A 16,770-nucleotide genomic window follows, 5' to 3' on the forward strand; every position below is an offset into this window, starting at 1 on the left:
AAAAAGATATCGAAACTATACTCATACTCAACCAGACTCATGGGCATAGCGGGCTCAGGGGATTCCGGTACTCTCCGTCCCCTGCACTTAATTCCACCCACAGTTGGTTAAGAGCACAGTCGCTCGCACTTTGTCAAACACCTTTCATAAGCTGTTTAACCGTTTTGAAACCTTAGCAAATTCACTTATTTTTTTTTTCAAAAACAAGGAGGAAAATGGAGATACGCAGATAAGCAAAAATGCTCGGGAACTGAACAAGAAACCAGTAAAATTGAGCAGAAAATTAGTTTTAAAGAAATTAAATCATGAAATTGCACATTTTTGAGAATAAAATATTTTGATAAAAATTATTTGGCTTGTATCATTGTAATGGAATGAATTATTGGGATTTCGTTAAGACCATCAGTGAAGTCCATAGATGATCCCGACTAAGTTTTGGTTCGACTGACCAAAAAATAGGATTTTAATAAAATCACCTTAAAACATGATATTTTTTAGGGCAGAGCAAAGATGCAGATGAATTGAGAGATTAAAATGATGAAAGAATTTTGATGATTAGGCCAAGCCATTTTTGAGATAGTTGCAAAAACGTTAAATGGATTACTATAGTGCTACCCTGATGGATTTGTGCTTATCTTGGCCAGTAGCCTACTTTAAGCACTGTAAAAGAAATTCTATAATTCTTTTGTGGATATCAGTGGGTTAATAAGGTCAATAGAAATACAGAATGCCAATAGAACTGTATAATGAACGCTTCTGTTATTGCAAAATGACTTTTTTTTTTTTTTTTTTTTTTACCCATTTTCCACTAGGCCTTTTGAACGGTTAAAGGTCATATGATGCTGAAAGTGGCACTTGGGTGCATTTTGACGAGGAGGTAGGACAGTAAGCCTGTGCAGGAATTTGAAGTCATTGTATCAACAACCTTATCAACACCTCACACCTTTAATAAAGTAACTCTCTGCTTATATACAGTGAGAGAGGGAGAGGGAATCCAGAGAAAAGAGACACCTCACATGATGCTGAAAACTGGAAGGGAGACAGTGTTGCCCTCTAGTGGAGAAATGAAGGCCTGACAATGAGGCTGGAAAAAATATGGAGGCATGTCACATACTGAGAGCCAAATGTGACAGAACAAAAACAGTAAAGAACAAGGGACCCTACGTTGGCTCATAGCATGTAGAAACAATGGAAAACAAGAGTGCATTTTAAAAAGGCGACTATGTAGAAAATATTAAAAAGCCTTTTTTGTTTTCAGCCATTGCATCTTGCATAGTTTGTTTTTCAATTTTGTCAGGATTGTCATTTGCACAGTATCATTATTTATAGTGGCTGTTTCGAATGGCCCTCTGTTAATTTGCAGTATCTTCCAGATGACTCCCCATTTTCATACGTTTGTATCTTTTAGTTATTTAAAAATATTTTCAAAACTGAATTTCTTGCTTTTCAGGGTCAGAGTTATGGATATGATCTCACCCCATCCCATCTCCAGCTGCAAATGATTATCTTCACTATCATTTAATCGTATTTTTTGTAATTTATCATTTAGTCTAGTTTCAGATGACAAATTCAAGCTCATGCAAGGTTAGCAGAGCCCAAAGCCTCCAAATTGCTTCCTTACTCTGACCACAAGCTTAAAAAAAATGTTGAATATTAATTTTAATATGAATAGAAAACGTATGCAAATCATTCCATTTTACTCTGGAGGGAAGTGTGTTTGCTCCTATGTCTGTCCACAGCTAATCTGACACACCTCTGGGTCTATGAGTATAGCGTTTTCTGTGCAGTTATGACTGTATCATGAAGAACCTCTCATGTCTGCAGTGATTCAAAACCTTTGGTTTGGCTACTTCTGTACTCTCTTCAGTCACTTTTTATCAGCTGCTGCTCACTGCTGAATCCAAGAATTCACAACACATTCAGCATTTCACGAGCTAAATGAAATGCTAAATCAAAGACTTAACAGTTGACTAGCTGTTGACTGTCATGCATCAAGAAGAGAAGGACCACAAAATCAGGTTTTAGAAATATATATATTTACATGACATGAATATTATACATGACACAGATCTCCTCAAGATCAACATTTATTGAAAAAAATAAAACTGTAAAAAACTATTTAAAAATTTTACATTTAAAGAGTGACATACAAAATATATCCACAGCCATTTCATTTAAAAAACAAAATTCTTTAAAATTTCTGTACAATTCTACAAACTCTTTTTGGCGCTGGATGTGCTTGTCATTTACTGATGACAAAACTTGCTCAGATGGTATTTTCATGTTGATTGTCCCTTTATGCTGTATTGAACAATACAGTGCTTTAATTCATTTCACTTTGGCTTTGAGCAGAGGCAGTTCTGTGTAGAGCAATGAGGTTTCACTGCCACACTACCCTACGGCTAGTCGTTTTCAGCCACAGCTTGTGTAAAATTGGCCCCACTGGCCAGAATTTTAAAGGGGGCCGATGCAAATGTGAAACAGACATCACCAGGCTGCCAGGCTAAAGCTCATCTTTAGCACCAGCTGAAAAGTCACTGAATAAAACTCCAATAAAATAAAGTTACTCTGATAAGTCTATTGTTGATCAAAGGTGCATCATGGCAGTTAAATGTGTGGGTGCGTTTGGCCAAATATGGGCAGAATTAGGTTCCTCCCTTTTGACAGGAACAGTCTGTTTTCCCTCAAAAGTAAAAGGCCCCATCCCATTTTAGCTAACTCTGGGCTCTCAAAAGTAAATCCACATCCAGAGCAACCCTGAGCTTCATTCAGACGTAACATCCATCACAGTCCTCAAAGGCGCCTGAGGTTCCTCTTGCTGCGAGCGCTCCCTGGTAGAATCGGGGTCGATTTGGAAGAATGGAGGTTGGAGCGGGGCCGCACAACTCTGCAGGGGGATGAGCTGTGGAAAGGTTCCTGGCAGCGAGTGCAGAAGTCAAACAGGCAGCTGGGATGCGTACAGGTGGCCCTCTGAGCCTCTGCTGAATATGTGGCAGGTGAGCTGCAACGCCTACAGGGGCGCAGTGACTCGTGCTGCTTGAGGTTACTGGCAGCCTGGGCAGAGAAAAACACACACACACACACACTTCTGTTTAAAGATGAGTCCAAACAATTAAATGCTTATCTAAAGACATTTTCATTATTAAGGAGACAAAGATTACATGTAGTACACTCAAGTACACTTTGTTAAGCACTATCACCATTGCATGTCTAGTGTATTTTTCGTACGGTAACAGATGAAGTTCCTAAACCGCCACACTCACCTCCAGGTATTTTTCAAAGCGTGTATGTTGGGAGTTGTGTGTGTGGTCCTTCTGACAGAGGGAGACCCGTCTGCTGGTCCTGCAGCTCGGGGTGGAGGAGGAAGATGACGAAGGAGTAGAGGAGGCCAGGGTCTGCATGCAGGAAAGCACCACTCGGGACACAGCTACATCTCTTGTCAGACCACACCCCGTCTGTCCCAGAGAGCTCCTTGACTCCTACACAGCAACAAACACCATGAATCAGTGTAAGTCATGCCAAACAGGCACAAAGCACCAACATAGCAACAATTACTACAACATACTAAAAAGACTTTAGAGAAAACCCAATGCTGACTCCGAAGGGACAGAAACTAGATTCATGTACAAATCAGATTACTTTTAAATGATGCTTTGTGCAGCATATGTTCTTACTCTGAGTGCTTGCTCAGCTCGCTGACACCTGCTGAGGGCTGCATTGTCCTCACAGATGATCTTCCTCCATGTTCTGCTCACTTTCCTACAGCTAGGAGACAGGAATAGAAAAACAAAGCTGAATGTAAATTCAGATAAACCACAGACATGATAGTTAATTTATGTAGAAACTATTGAGTGTAAACAAAACACGGGAATATCTGAGAAAAATTAGTTATTAGTTTTCTGTATGTTATCACACCTCGTGTCTGAGTCTGAGCTTGCTCTAGGTCATGGAGTGGGCGCTGCATTTGTTTATACACAAGTAGCCAAAAGCTATTCTTCTAATCACACAGAAAATCTTTAGGTGATTTTGGTCCAGGTCCTGTGATTTAAGACTTGAAGCAAAACTGAACTTCGCTAGAGTGTTGGGTTGCATAGTGACCTGGGCATGATCAGTTACCATGGTGGTGAAATACCTCATTACTTGCTCTGTGCGCAACATCAACTCCTGGTACCCATTCTTTAAGGATTTTAAATGGCCCTTTTTCTTGTTATTTTCCCATTTGAAATGGAAAGTAGATCTGGCGGGTAACAGGAAACTTCCTAATAATAACCTTGCACCAGGAAGAAAACAACCCAATTATTTTTTAAAAAGGGCACCGAAACTTGTTGCTTTTTATATTGGCAGAATCTGTGTTGGTTTATGGGTTTCAAGTGTTGTGTTGAGAGCTGTTTTGCTATAGAAGTGAATGTAGAGATACAAATACAGCATTCTGTATTAGCAGCAGAGATATTTTTCCACCACCAACTATCAACCCAACAGTCTACCAAACTTAAATTTTGCTTTAAAAACATTTGCATGTCAGCCACCTCTTTGCATGTGAGCCCTGCTACATGACCCGTCTCACAGTGAAACACACCTGTATTTGCATGAATTCAAACATTTGCTTTCTGACGTTTGGTTTACCTGATAAGATCCATGTCTCCCAGCAGAGCCAGTATGGAGGTCAGGATGTTTCTCATGTTCCTTGACAGCAGTGAAGAAAACACGTCGATGTACTCCTGTCCCATATGGCGTCCAATTACCCTGTCCAAAAGGTGCTCCTCTGCCAGCTTATCAACCACACTCCAGTCATACCTGAAACACACAAGAGACATAAGATTTCCTTTATTTTACAATCCCATGAGTGCATGCACCTTCAGTATAGATGCATCAGTTGAAAAATCAAAAGTCCTGGTAGTGCCACAAAAATTACACTGAGTGAAACAAAGAGGGTTGATTCATTGAAAATAAAAGCAGTGGTGGAAAATATACATCATTTTTTTTTTTTTATCTCAGCCAAAGAAGACATTTTGACATTGTTATGACATCTTATTATCAAAACAGTGTGCGTTGCACTGATTTGATAGAAAGGAGAAAAGTATGTCTTCCTCACTGTTTAAAGGAAAGTGGCATGTTCGTACCTCTTATTCCTCTCAAAGCTCTTGGCCAGCTCCTCACACACAGCCTGCTGGTACTTCAGTATGGGCAGGTTGGCGGGGGTGGACGACAATGAGTGTGTAGATACTTTATTCCCTGGACAAATTGTTGGAGTGGAAGCAGTGACTAAAGACCCGAGACAGGTGGGGCTAGTCTTTCCATGGCATTTATAGGGAGACTGCCTCGGAGTTATTGTCTTTTCTTGATGTGCTGCAAGACTGCAGGGGCTCGCCGGAGGTTGTCGATGGACGTGGCTGTCATCCTCTTCCCCATGGTGATCATCAATCTGACTGTTGTGCAGAGACAAGTAGCCACTGTCTTCAAAGCCTTCATACAAAGCTCTGTCATTCTCCCTATTGTTGCTGTTTTCTTTGTTATGAATTGCTCTGGTGGTGGTGTTGAGAGAGTACAACTCTGCTGTCACATCACCAGGTGAAAACTGAGGTTTGACAGGGTTGTGACCTTTCATCGGGGTGGTTTTGGGGTGAGACATCTTGGTCCCAGCAGTCACAACTGCAGGGCCAGTGGAGCTTTTCTCCATTTTGTTGCCCCTGGCTCCCTCGAAGCTAGGACATTTCATGATGGCTCCTTCAATATCATACATATATAAACATACAGTGTAGTCCTGTAGAGAGCAGAAGATAAGACAGTGGTTATTCTATGCTTCACATACAGCACACTCGAATCTACCAATCTGAATGAATCACGTGTACAAGTTATTTAACTACTCTTAAACTCACACACTTGCCCTTACCAGACACTTAAGATACTATTAGAAATAAAATTCATGACATTTATAGTAAAAACATGTGTATGAACTTGATTAGACCTTCTTCCGCCAAATATTTTACAAAGCAAATAGTTGGTTTTGGCGCGGTGGAAGTTGCATTAGGCGGAAAGGCAACTAGCTTCGTGCGCTTGCTCAGACGTCTTTGGTTTGTAGCTAACCCAAAGTCGTTCTTTGAAATGCTTGTCATTTCTGGATGAAAACTCTTTCACGGTGTGATTAGCTAACATGTTGAATGTTGGGTGACAAAAGACCGGAGTAACCTCCATTTACGCGCGAGTCGTGGGATGTATAACGTTATTCAGTCGCAACCAATAACTTCCCCAACTCGCATTTAGTTTACCAGCTATGCAACCGTAGAGCTAAAAGTAGCAGTGCTCCCAGCAGTCTGCACTTTTCGACATATTTAACTTATTGTTTTAACTATAGCGTCACCTTCTTCCTTTAGCTCTAATTAACCAAGCTAATGTTACCACCGTTGACATTTTATTTTAGCGCTGCTGTACTGGCACTAGCTTTAAGTTTACAGTCATTAGCAGGTGTGCTGCTGACAATGCGAACGAAAGCTTACCTTTGCGTTTGTTGCTGTTGATATAAATAGTGACCTCTTGCTTCTCTCAAAGCAGCCGCTCAGTTAACTTTCTTGCTCACAAGCTCTCGGCCTGACGACGGCTCGGAAAACATTAAATACCCGAAAAATGAAAATGCGCCAGTTGTTCGCCGTTTGAAATTCGTGCCTAAAAGGCGCAAACCAATGATAAAGAACTGGAGCGTCGACCTTTAAACATCCAACCAATGGGAGCTGAGAGTGTGTACGTTGGCGTAGTGGCGTCACGGCGCAACCTGACGTGGTTCCGCTGGTTTTTCCCACCCAATTTGAAACTGTGTGCTACAGTCAGTTACATTGTAGCGCCAAGTATTATATAAACTTTGTAGAGCCACTTAAACATAAACACTTAAACAAAAACCTTTTCTGTTTTATTTGATTCACCTCAGTTCAAGTATATGCAGTATGAGTGTTACGTATATTTTTAATTAGAAAGGCGGTTGTAAATATAATTCAGCATATAAGATATAATAAAATAAATGACAATGATGAAATGTAGGGAAAAGAAATAAGCAGAAACTTGACGGTCTGCTAAGTATTTGGAGTAAATGTGAAATGTCTAAGTAATTTAATAGTTTTTGCCAATTTGTGATTTCTGAGTTTTTAATTTTAAGAGTAGTCAAGTATGTTTTAAAATCTTAAAAAATGTAAAAGGAGAGTATTACATTATGTCACTTAGGGTCTGTTGCTGGTGGATGTGAGCTTTATTGCAGAAACAGCATCATCTGGCTACACTAGTTCTTCATGCACAGCTTCATGACCAGCAATGCTAAACTTACAGTGCAAATATTTGAGGTAAGAAATTTGATTAGAATGACCCAGAAACAGCACACTTCCAAGACCATATTATTAAAAAAAGAAAAACTGCTGAGGAAGTCACCATGCTATAATATCAATAGTCACCTATTTGTAGCCTAATTGTTTTATGTTACATGCTAATCTTAAGTAGAAACTCAAATCCAGGAAAGCCAGTCACTTTTGATGTACCAGTAACTGAGAAACTTCTGAAAGTAGTTGAATTTTAGGAGTTGAAAGTTTTCTTTGTCTGGCGGAGCAGCCTGTCAGGGGACCCTGGGGGCCCGGGACCTCTCTTGGGACAAGTATTTCTGTATGCTAAGAGTGGTCATTCACAGTTTGCTTTACACCCCTGCCTGGAATGTGTGAAGAAGCTGTTTTAGAGAAACCAGACAGACAGGGGGGTTGGGAAGGGGTGGGGGTGATCTTTACTTTACTTTGCTTTGCTTTGTTTCATTTCACCTCATTTTACACTCTGAACTGTTCAGCCCAAACAAGCCCAGTCAACAACATTTTCACTGAAATCATAGCACGATGGCAGCAAGGTTTCAGTATGTTGAGGTTCAACATGTCAATAAAAACACAAAGCTTTGCCTGTTGAATTTGCTAATTAGCTATATGCTAATTAAACGGTGATCCCACCACTGGTGCACCAGTAATGAGCCATTTGATTGCAGACAACAACTCACAACAGCTGCTTATTCACAAATCCATGCACAGCTGTTTTCCTGACAGTAGCTGCAGAGCTGTTTGGAGTCATTCCCACCTCCTGCACACCTGATTATACAAGCTGATAGTGAAGAACATCTCCACATCTGCCTTTCATATCTAAAAGAGAGCAAGTGATGCTTAAAGACCCAGAACTCATACCATGTCTTACTTCCAACATGCTGTGAATTCACTCATGCTATCAGCTTAAAGGTTCATATTTATTATGTAATGTATATTCATATATATCTTTGACTTACTGTTAAAACTGAATTAGACGAGAGACAGATGATTACAAGGCAAATAGTCATTATAATAATCTGTCAAATTATATTTCCTGTTTTCTGTTGGCTATAGTCTCATTTACACTCAAGACCTTAGTACATCCCATTTTCCCCCAAGGAATCTTTTTTTTTTTTTTTTTTTTTAATCTTATCTAGTCTGCAGGCATCTTGGTTTGAAGGAAAAGATAACTGTCTCATGTTTACCCATGCATCAAGTTTTTTTTTTTAAAGACTGTACATGACCATGATAATTATTTACATAATAGACTGATGAGCTAGAAGGCTGAATTTGCAATGCATCATATGCATCATGGAAAACTTCTCTGTTCAAATGAACCACTACTACTACTGATATTTCAGATCTTTGAAATCTGTCAAAATGACAGCATGATAAAGTGAATCACTGCCTATTTTCTGCCGTGTTCTTATTTAACCGATTGATATTCAGTGTCCTCATCATCTATTTTACTTGATTGTGCTTTGCATCTTTGTATTTCCAAACTGTGCAATTACGCGTTAAAAAAAAAAAAAAAAAAAAAGTCTGGCTCAACTTTATCTGCAGAGGAGTCTTGACTGCGCATGCGCAACACATCCAATATGTCTGCGCCCTTCAGCAGAGTGGTAGGGGAACAGTAACTGACATAGCAGCTTGAACAGTCATGTAATACTTAGTTGTTTTTTTTTTTGCAGTTTATGACTGAAAACAGTTTTGTTCCAGCCAAACCAATGTTGTCGGTGACGGTGAAAATCTAACGAGCCTGTACTGCATGTAGCTAATGTACGCTAACGTTGGCTGCCCATATCTGTCATTAATTTAGTTGGAATAAGTCAATAATTTAATCCAGGGTGAGTTTTCAGTAGTTGGTTTCCATGTTATTCCCATGTCCTCCTTTGATTCCGTCCAAATGGCCCGCTGAGGGTGGAAATAAGCTGTGTGAACCCCCAAAATAGCCAAATATCAGAGAAATTAAGTGATGCTTGGTGGCTAACAAGGATGCCGAAATGAAGGATGTGTCCTTACAATTCAGAAAAAGTCTTGGATACTGCTTCATTTGAAATATACCTTTGCTCCTGAGCAAGAGAAACTGTAATTGTCACATTTTTTGAATGGGGTTCAGTGTAACACACACCGGGGACGTTGTGCTACACAGTTGATCGTCCAGCCAAAACTGCTTGAAGAATGGCTTACAGAAGAGTTGTAAACCTGATTCCAACAAGGAGGCAGTGTGTCTCGCGTCTGCTGACTCCTTGTTTTCACAAGCTGCCACATTACGTCTTTCCACAAAGCAGCCAAGCCGGTCTGCCTGTTGCAGTTCCTCAGAATGCTCCTAATCAGTGCCGAAGTACCACCAGAACTCTGCATACTGGCATGCCATTGATGGTGGCCAAGTTACTGTCGGTGGAGGAGCTGTTTTCCATCAGGTCTTTGCAGGACTATCTGATGAAGATGGAGAGGGAGTACAGTGACTGCTTGAAAGTAGTTAACAGCAGCGGGACAGAGGAGCAGCAGGAGGACGAGGAGGGTCTGAGGGCAAAGAGGACTCAAGTGTCCCTGCTGGCTCCGCTTGTCCACAGCATCAGAGAGCTGGACACCAAGCAGAGGGAGATCGCCGAGACTGAATCACTGCTGAAAGGTGATGCCACAGTGCTGCTCTACAAAACTCACACCTATATGAATGCTACAAAAGGATATCCAGTCTAGTTCTCTGCCAATTGTAGTGATCATGTGACCTTTTCTCCTCCTCAAAGAGATCACAGGTCAGGATGAGCTACAAACAGCCACTTGGAGCTGGCAAGGATTCAGTTGCCTTGCTCAAAGACAAGTAGGGGTACACCTCTCATTCAAAAAAAAAAAAAAAAAAAAACTGCCTTTGCTGCCATTTTATCCTATTTTAAATGAGATTTATTCCCTCAGATGAAATGGAATAGCAGCATCTTCTTCTCACTGGCTGGTGGCAGTGTTACTCTCACAGATCTTGTGAATTCATTTGATCGTACACAAACCTAACCAGACTGAAGTGAGAAAATCAAGCATGAAAAAAGAAAAAGTGTTTTCAGTCCTTTCACACAATAAATTTATTTCATGTTGTGCAGCTTAAATGTACATTTTAAGAAAACCAAGAGGAAACAATGAGCTTGCTTCTCACAAATCTGATATTTAATTTGGAGAAAAAGAAAAAGATGTGTTGGCTACAGCAGAATTTTAAAATAACAGTAATTTTGATGTCATGGTATTTCTCGTAGATGAAGACCCGGACCTGCGAGAACTGGCTGACCTGGAGAGAGAAACCTGTCTGAGAGATATTCAGGCTCTCAGACAAAAGGTAGAAATATGATGCAGAATTTGTCATCACTAATGCAAGCTGGCAGTGCAGATAGAGGCATAGCAGCCAATATCAAGTCGTAACTAAATGAAGATGTTCTAGTTTGTCCTTTGCCTTCATCTGTCTTTGTTTCTCTTTTATCATTCACCTGTCACATCTGTCTCACCTGTCTGTCTGTCAATCAACTCTGTGCACCAATCAGATCCTGGATCTGTTGATCCCCGAGGAGGAGGCGGACCTGAGTGACCTTGTCCTGGAGGTCACAGCTGGGGTTGGGGGTCAGGAGGCCATGCTGTTCACCGCTGAGGTCTGTAGAAAGCCATTTTATCACCACTACTGCTTATTATTTTTATAGATAGATCTGACTACAATGGTATTAAGAGAAAGAAATTTTAATTTAATAAAAAAAGGAAGTTAGTTTCATAAAAAAGTCATAATACAATTTATATTAGATGAAATATAAATGTTAATGCTATGGGAGTATGGCAAGGTGCCTACTGGCTCTGAAATTCACGGGTATGCCATGTATTTTCCATTCAGGGAAAGTCAGGGAATTTATTAAATGCTCCCAGAAGAGTCAGAGAATATCTGGGAATTTCACAGGTGGATTGTAGTTTACAGGAATGCAACAGAATGTTTTTCCAACTTGTTTCACACATTAGCTGCTTCAAAAAACAACCTCAACAAACAGGGGAGGAAGATTTTTAAGTGATGGAAACACACTGACTTGATTATTCAAAAATCCAGAGAAAGTCGTGGAATTTACATCATTGTCACAGTGGGAAGCCTGTTATCAGGATATTTAGAGGCAATGAGCAAGGAGAGGAAAACTTGTGACATTGACAAAAAAACAACAACAGCAACAAAAAACAAAATGGTCATCATCTCAGTTATTTGTTTCTGCTGTGAGTATTTGCTGGCTCTTACCATTTTCTGCCCTGTGAAGGTGTTTGACATGTACCAGGGCTTCGCCCAGCACCACGGCTGGACCTTTGATATTCTGGAGTACATGACCAGTGAGCTAGGTTAGTGGACACACACACACACACACACACACACACACACACACACACACTCATACACACACACACACACACACACACACACACACACACACACACTCATACACACACACACACACACACACACACACACACACACACACACAAATTCAGTCACTTTCTTGCTTGCTTTTATGCTCTCTCTCCTTCCGTCTCTCTTTCTCATTTACTCTTGTTCACACAGTTGATCGTTTACACACTCAAAAGTAGGATTATTGTAGTGATTTTTCCATTTATACAGAATTGCTGTCAGTGAAAAAAAGAATCTTAGCAAAGTTACATTAGCACCATAAAAAACACAAAACCCTGCTGTACATGATGAGTTTCTCTCCAAAATGAGACACCTGCCATTCAGGACATTAAAAAAATGACACCTTCATTTATTAAATATCACTGGCATGAAAGGAGATCTCACTATGGGCTCTTGATAAAACCATGACTCATCTTAATGGCTCTGCTTTTAAAGTGGTTTTGCTTTCATTTTCACCAAGGCTCAATCGGGGCATGTCCTCACTGCTGTTGCACTGTGAGACTGTCCAGGGCCTAGCTGTTGCTAAGCTGGTATTATCCATGTTTTGACTATTGACTGATGGACTAATATCACAACTGTCTGCTCTCCTGTTTCCAGGCGGCCTGCGTCACGCCTCGGCCAGCGTCAGCGGCCCTCAGAGCTACAAGAGGATGAAGTTTGAGGCCGGAGTCCATCGTGTCCAGAGAGTCCCAAAGACTGAGAAACAGGGTCGCATGCACACCAGCACCATGACTGTGGCTGTGCTGCCCCAACCCACTGAGGTACACCTTCTAATAGATAGATGGTGCCATAGGTTTAGTCTATTAAAGTAAAGGGTAGCAAATCTCATCTTGACAGCAAAAGTTTCCAGCTCCACAGCCTTCATCAGTGTGTACCCAATGACTGTAACGCTCCTCCATTTAAAGGAGGATCAGGTAGGAACGGGTGGAAAACAGTCAACAATCCATTACACCAAAGCTGAACCAAACTCTAAATCTAAAAAAACCTTAATAATGATTAATAATAATGATAAAACAATAATAATGATAATACTACAATGAAAACTTAAAAACTAACTAACTAAATAAACACACAGAAAAGCATTCACCTCCAATAAAAAAGTGCAGTAACAAAAAAGTTTAATCCACAACACTTTAGAAAATTGTTGCAAAGCATTATGTTCATCGCTGTTCACAGAGGACATCATTGCTAAAGTTGATAAAACACACATTATGTATCAGGCTGGTAAAATAACCAGGTAGAGGAAGCCCACAGAGTCACAGGATTCTGAAAAAGGGAAAACATATATATTTTAAACTTACTTTACAAATTAAAATATTGAATGCAATTATTAGACACCTTAACCCTAAATGTTATACTCTTTTCTTTGCAATAGGTAAACCACTGTGCCACCTATGGTGAGTTTGGCTGTAAATTGTGTGTGTGTGTGTGTGTGTGTGTGTGTTTCCCCCTCAGATCTCTTTCACAATCAACCCTAAGGACCTGAGGATCGAGACTAAGAGGGCAAGTGGAGCTGGAGGCCAACATGTCAACACCACAGACAGCGCAGTGAGGATAGTCCATCTGCCTACAGGTAAACACTGTAACACACTGGTAATGATGCCTTGTTATCATAAAGAGAAACTACTTTATAGTCTGGTGTAGTAAAAAGTAATGACTTTGAACCAAAATGGCTTGCAGCACTATTTTTGATCCATTCTAAGAGGACCTTTTTCCCAGGAATTATTTTGACATGAAATCCCAGGTAAACACAGGTGCTGCTCATAATATTAACTAAGGTTCTGTTCCCTTTAGGTCTAACAGAACCAGGGTCCTGCTGGTGTTAATGTCATTTCTAACACCTGTGTTTACGGGCTTTTTCATGTCAAAATGTCTGCTGTGAGTAAAGTTAATGCAGATACATTGTCACGATAGTTTCAGGCAGTTGCTTTTTACATCATTTTGTTGTTGGCCGGGTAGAATCCAAGTTGCTTCCACAAATGCCTCTCGTTTACTTTGGTGTTGTAATCAGCTGTCCGTTGCTGTTTATCTCACTATGCACGTTTGACAATGCGTTTTTTCAAGGCGGCTGTTTTTGATGTAAGTCATTGCTTGTCTCTACTCTGTGGACTGTTTACCTAGTTTCTTTTGTTGCGCCGGCCTGATTAGAAATAGGAATCACGTTTTAGAAAATGGGTTTGTTTGTTTGCCTAAAAAAGCACACTGATGGAGGGCCTCTTCGCTGAAATGTCTGTCCGGCCAAAAATAAATAAATAAATAAATAAAATAAAATAAAATTTGAGTGTGGTGCTGAACTCTTATAGCCACTTTGACATGAAATAGCAGGGTAAACAAAGGCTTTGCCAATGATATTAATTAAGGTTCTGCTCTATTTAGCTCTAACAGAGCCATGGTTCTGGTGTTGTGCATGTTGGCTCACTGGAAAGCCTCTGTTTCACTAAATGGAAAGGAACCATAATTAAGTTCATTAGTAACACCTGTGTTTAACCTGCTATTTCATGATTTCATGTCAAACTGGCTGCTGTGAAAAAGGTCTGTTCCGCTTGCTAGTTTGTTCAATTCTTAGAGAACATTTTAATTTTCAAAACATGCATAGCAACTTCAAAATGACACAGCCACCTGATGAAGTTCAAGGAAATTCTTTCATCCCATTTTGCATAGAATTCCTGATCAAACATTTAACTTTTCATCACGTTGGAGCAAAAGGTGACAGCCGTAGGTGGAATAAAACTCACATTGCTTAGAAAATACATAGATGTACTTGTTCAATGTCACATTGTGGATTGGCCATTTAGTGGTTAGGATTCATTTTACAGTTATAGTTTAGAGTTGGAGTTAGAGTTACATAGTGATGATAGCAACATACATCACATATATCACAATATAATATATATATATATATATATATATATATATATATATATATATATATATATATATATATATATACATATATATTTTCTGTAAATTTGATTTTTTTTTTTTTTTTAAAGTGGCTATTCAAAATAACCACATGACTGCTTTTTGATAATTCAGTGAGCTAAATACAAATGAAATGCACTATCTCTTTTCTCCTTTTATTTTGAAGAGACATTGAATAGGAACTGAGATTTGCTTTTGCTTTCAGTTCTTGCCTTTCACTGGCTTGCATCTTTTGGCTGTGCTGCCTCTCAAGGTTGTTTTATAAGAGATAGAGGAGGTTTGGTATGTTGGAGTTGTGGGAACAGGACTTTGGTGTACTCTGCAAAGTACCGTTTTCTGGTTGTGTCAGATTCCTTCTATCCAAACCACATCCAAATGACAGAAGTACCCCATTTCAGAGGAGCAAGTTCCTCATCTTGTCTTGGTTGGGCTGAGTCCTGTTCGGTGTTGGGGTGTTGCAGGGAGTTTCGTTCTGTGTCATGTTCAAATGAGAATGGTGCACTCAAAGACGACTAGGAGCTCTGACTCCATGACGCAAAATACTGACCTAAAGCCGCTTTTGTGACAAAAGCAAAAGACACGATAAGCGAAAACCTCTACTCAGACATTTTTCTATATATTGTCATAAGGCACAGCCCTTTCTGTATGTATGATGTGTGTTTGTGCCAGGGGTGGTTTCAGAGTGCCAGCAGGAACGATCCCAGCTGAAGAACAGGGAAAAGGCCATGAAGGTCTTGAGGGCAAAACTGTATAGCATGAGGCTGGAGGAGGAGACCAGCAAACGCTACAACCAACGCAAAATACAGGTGGGACACTGTCACATGGCATGCAAAAAATTCAGATGGCACACATTTAGACATAATGCACAATCCAAATGTGACACATTCACATATAATTCACAATACAGGTGTGACACATTGAGATATTAGTTTAAATAAAAAAAAAAAAAAGGCTGCCTTATCAGCCTATCCAATGTCTTGTCTGTCCCTCTAAGAAATACCTGTGTACATGATATAGTCTCTGCATGGATGATAGGATGAATGTGATTTATTCTTCACCTGTTGCGCATTTTTAACACTTTTTGCACCAAGTGTATGTGCAGAACTCCTGTTATTTCAGCCATGCCATCCTTTTTTGAGTTTGTATGTTGTTTTTTGCCACAAGAAATCAGTGTGTTGTTGTTGTTGTTGTTTTTTTCATTTCTAACAGTGTCAGGATATAGATATTTCTGCAGTGTCTCATACATATGAACATACAAGTCCTTGGACTCCACTTCACTCCTTCTCCTCTTCTTACAGATTGGCACCAAAGGCAGATCGGAAAAGATCCGGACATACAACTTCCCCCAGGACCGGATAACGGACCATCGGATCAGCATGACAGTGCATGACGTTAGGGGCTTCCTGCTGGGAGAGGATTTGCTGGAGGAGATGAACTCCTCGCTGCAGGAATTCTCCAACCAGGAGACGCTCATGGAACTTCTGGGAGAAAGCGATATCCAGGGATCCTGAGACTGACTATTTGGGAGAACTGAGCCAGACTGAATGCAAAGGAAAGTTCCTTCTGTGTTATGGTAAATATTGTGAAGGTATTTCATGCTTGACTTGGAATATTGTCCATTCCAGTCTAGTGTCCAATTCTGCAGAACATTGGAGAAGAACCACAAGGGACTGTGGAGATGATTCCTTAATGCTTCCAGGCATCCAGACTTAAAGAATGTTGAGTTGTAATATGAATAAGTTAGTTCTTCTATTATAGACCTAATTTATACTAGAAGTTCCCTGAATATTGAGTGGTGCATACTAAAATAATTTTCACTGAAGAATTGCCGTGAGTTGTAGTGTCCCGTGATGCTGTTTCAGGGGCTTGTCCACCCTCACAAGAATAAAACTATGAGGGAAACACTGAATAATTGGAATCTTTTGGCATGGAAATGGTCAAATTCAAAAATACTGAACACTGATGACACAAAATAGCGACTATAGAGAGCTTTAGTCCAAAACACCAGTGGTATTTGTCTTCAAAAATCAATATTCGTTGAACCATATCAGGAACCCATACTCAAATAAAAATGTTACACATGCCACCGCCCTGCCTCCAATGACAGAGTGTGTT

General features: G+C 40.1%; 2 protein-coding genes across 2 annotated transcripts; one reads left to right on the forward strand and one right to left on the reverse strand.

The window, feature by feature from the left end:
- Positions 1-2,014: 2,014 nt before the first annotated feature.
- Positions 2,015-6,682, reverse strand: fbxo5 (F-box protein 5). Its single transcript, XM_030069910.1, has 6 exons — positions 6,495-6,682; positions 5,121-5,761; positions 4,624-4,794; positions 3,675-3,765; positions 3,264-3,479; positions 2,015-3,054 (listed from the first exon to the last, which is right to left on the reverse strand). Exons 2-6 carry the CDS (start codon positions 5,738-5,740, stop codon positions 2,794-2,796), a joined length of 1,359 nt encoding a protein of 452 aa, XP_029925770.1. The 5' UTR covers positions 5,741-5,761; positions 6,495-6,682; the 3' UTR covers positions 2,015-2,793.
- A 2,239-nt stretch (positions 6,683-8,921) lies between these two features.
- mtrf1l (mitochondrial translational release factor 1-like) lies at positions 8,922-16,551 on the forward strand. Its single transcript, XM_030069911.1, has 8 exons — positions 8,922-9,951; positions 10,562-10,641; positions 10,844-10,948; positions 11,588-11,666; positions 12,331-12,494; positions 13,189-13,306; positions 15,325-15,461; positions 15,954-16,551. The coding sequence occupies exons 1-8, from the start codon at positions 9,498-9,500 to the stop codon at positions 16,164-16,166; spliced, it is 1,350 nt and encodes a 449-aa protein (XP_029925771.1). The 5' UTR covers positions 8,922-9,497; the 3' UTR covers positions 16,167-16,551.
- The last annotated feature ends 219 nt before the right edge of the window (positions 16,552-16,770 follow it).

Source organism: Myripristis murdjan, chromosome 15 (assembly GCF_902150065.1).
Source record: "Myripristis murdjan chromosome 15, fMyrMur1.1, whole genome shotgun sequence".
In the NCBI taxonomy this organism is placed as follows: domain Eukaryota; kingdom Metazoa; phylum Chordata; class Actinopteri; order Holocentriformes; family Holocentridae; genus Myripristis; species Myripristis murdjan.

What these genes read in the sequence shown, in the direction of transcription:
- fbxo5 (XM_030069910.1), bottom strand. Translation starts at nt 5,740, where the DNA reads ATGTATGATATTGAAGGAGCCATCATGAAATGTCCTAGCTTCGAGGGA. An exon ending in AGCTTTGAGAGGAATAAGAG is followed by an intron (nt 4,795 to 5,120) that starts GTACGAACATGC and finishes TGTGTGTTTCAG; the next exon opens with GTATGACTGGAGTGTGGTTG. An exon ending in GCTTTGAAAAATACCTGGAG is followed by an intron (nt 3,055 to 3,263) that starts GTGAGTGTGGCG and finishes TTCTCTGCCCAG; the next exon opens with GCTGCCAGTAACCTCAAGCA.
- mtrf1l (XM_030069911.1), top strand. Translation starts at nt 9,498, where the DNA reads ATGGCTTACAGAAGAGTTGTAAACCTGATTCCAACAAGGAGGCAGTGT. An exon ending in TTCAGGCTCTCAGACAAAAG is followed by an intron (nt 10,642 to 10,843) that starts GTAGAAATATGA and finishes TGCACCAATCAG; the next exon opens with ATCCTGGATCTGTTGATCCC. An exon ending in CCATGCTGTTCACCGCTGAG is followed by an intron (nt 10,949 to 11,587) that starts GTCTGTAGAAAG and finishes TGCCCTGTGAAG; the next exon opens with GTGTTTGACATGTACCAGGG.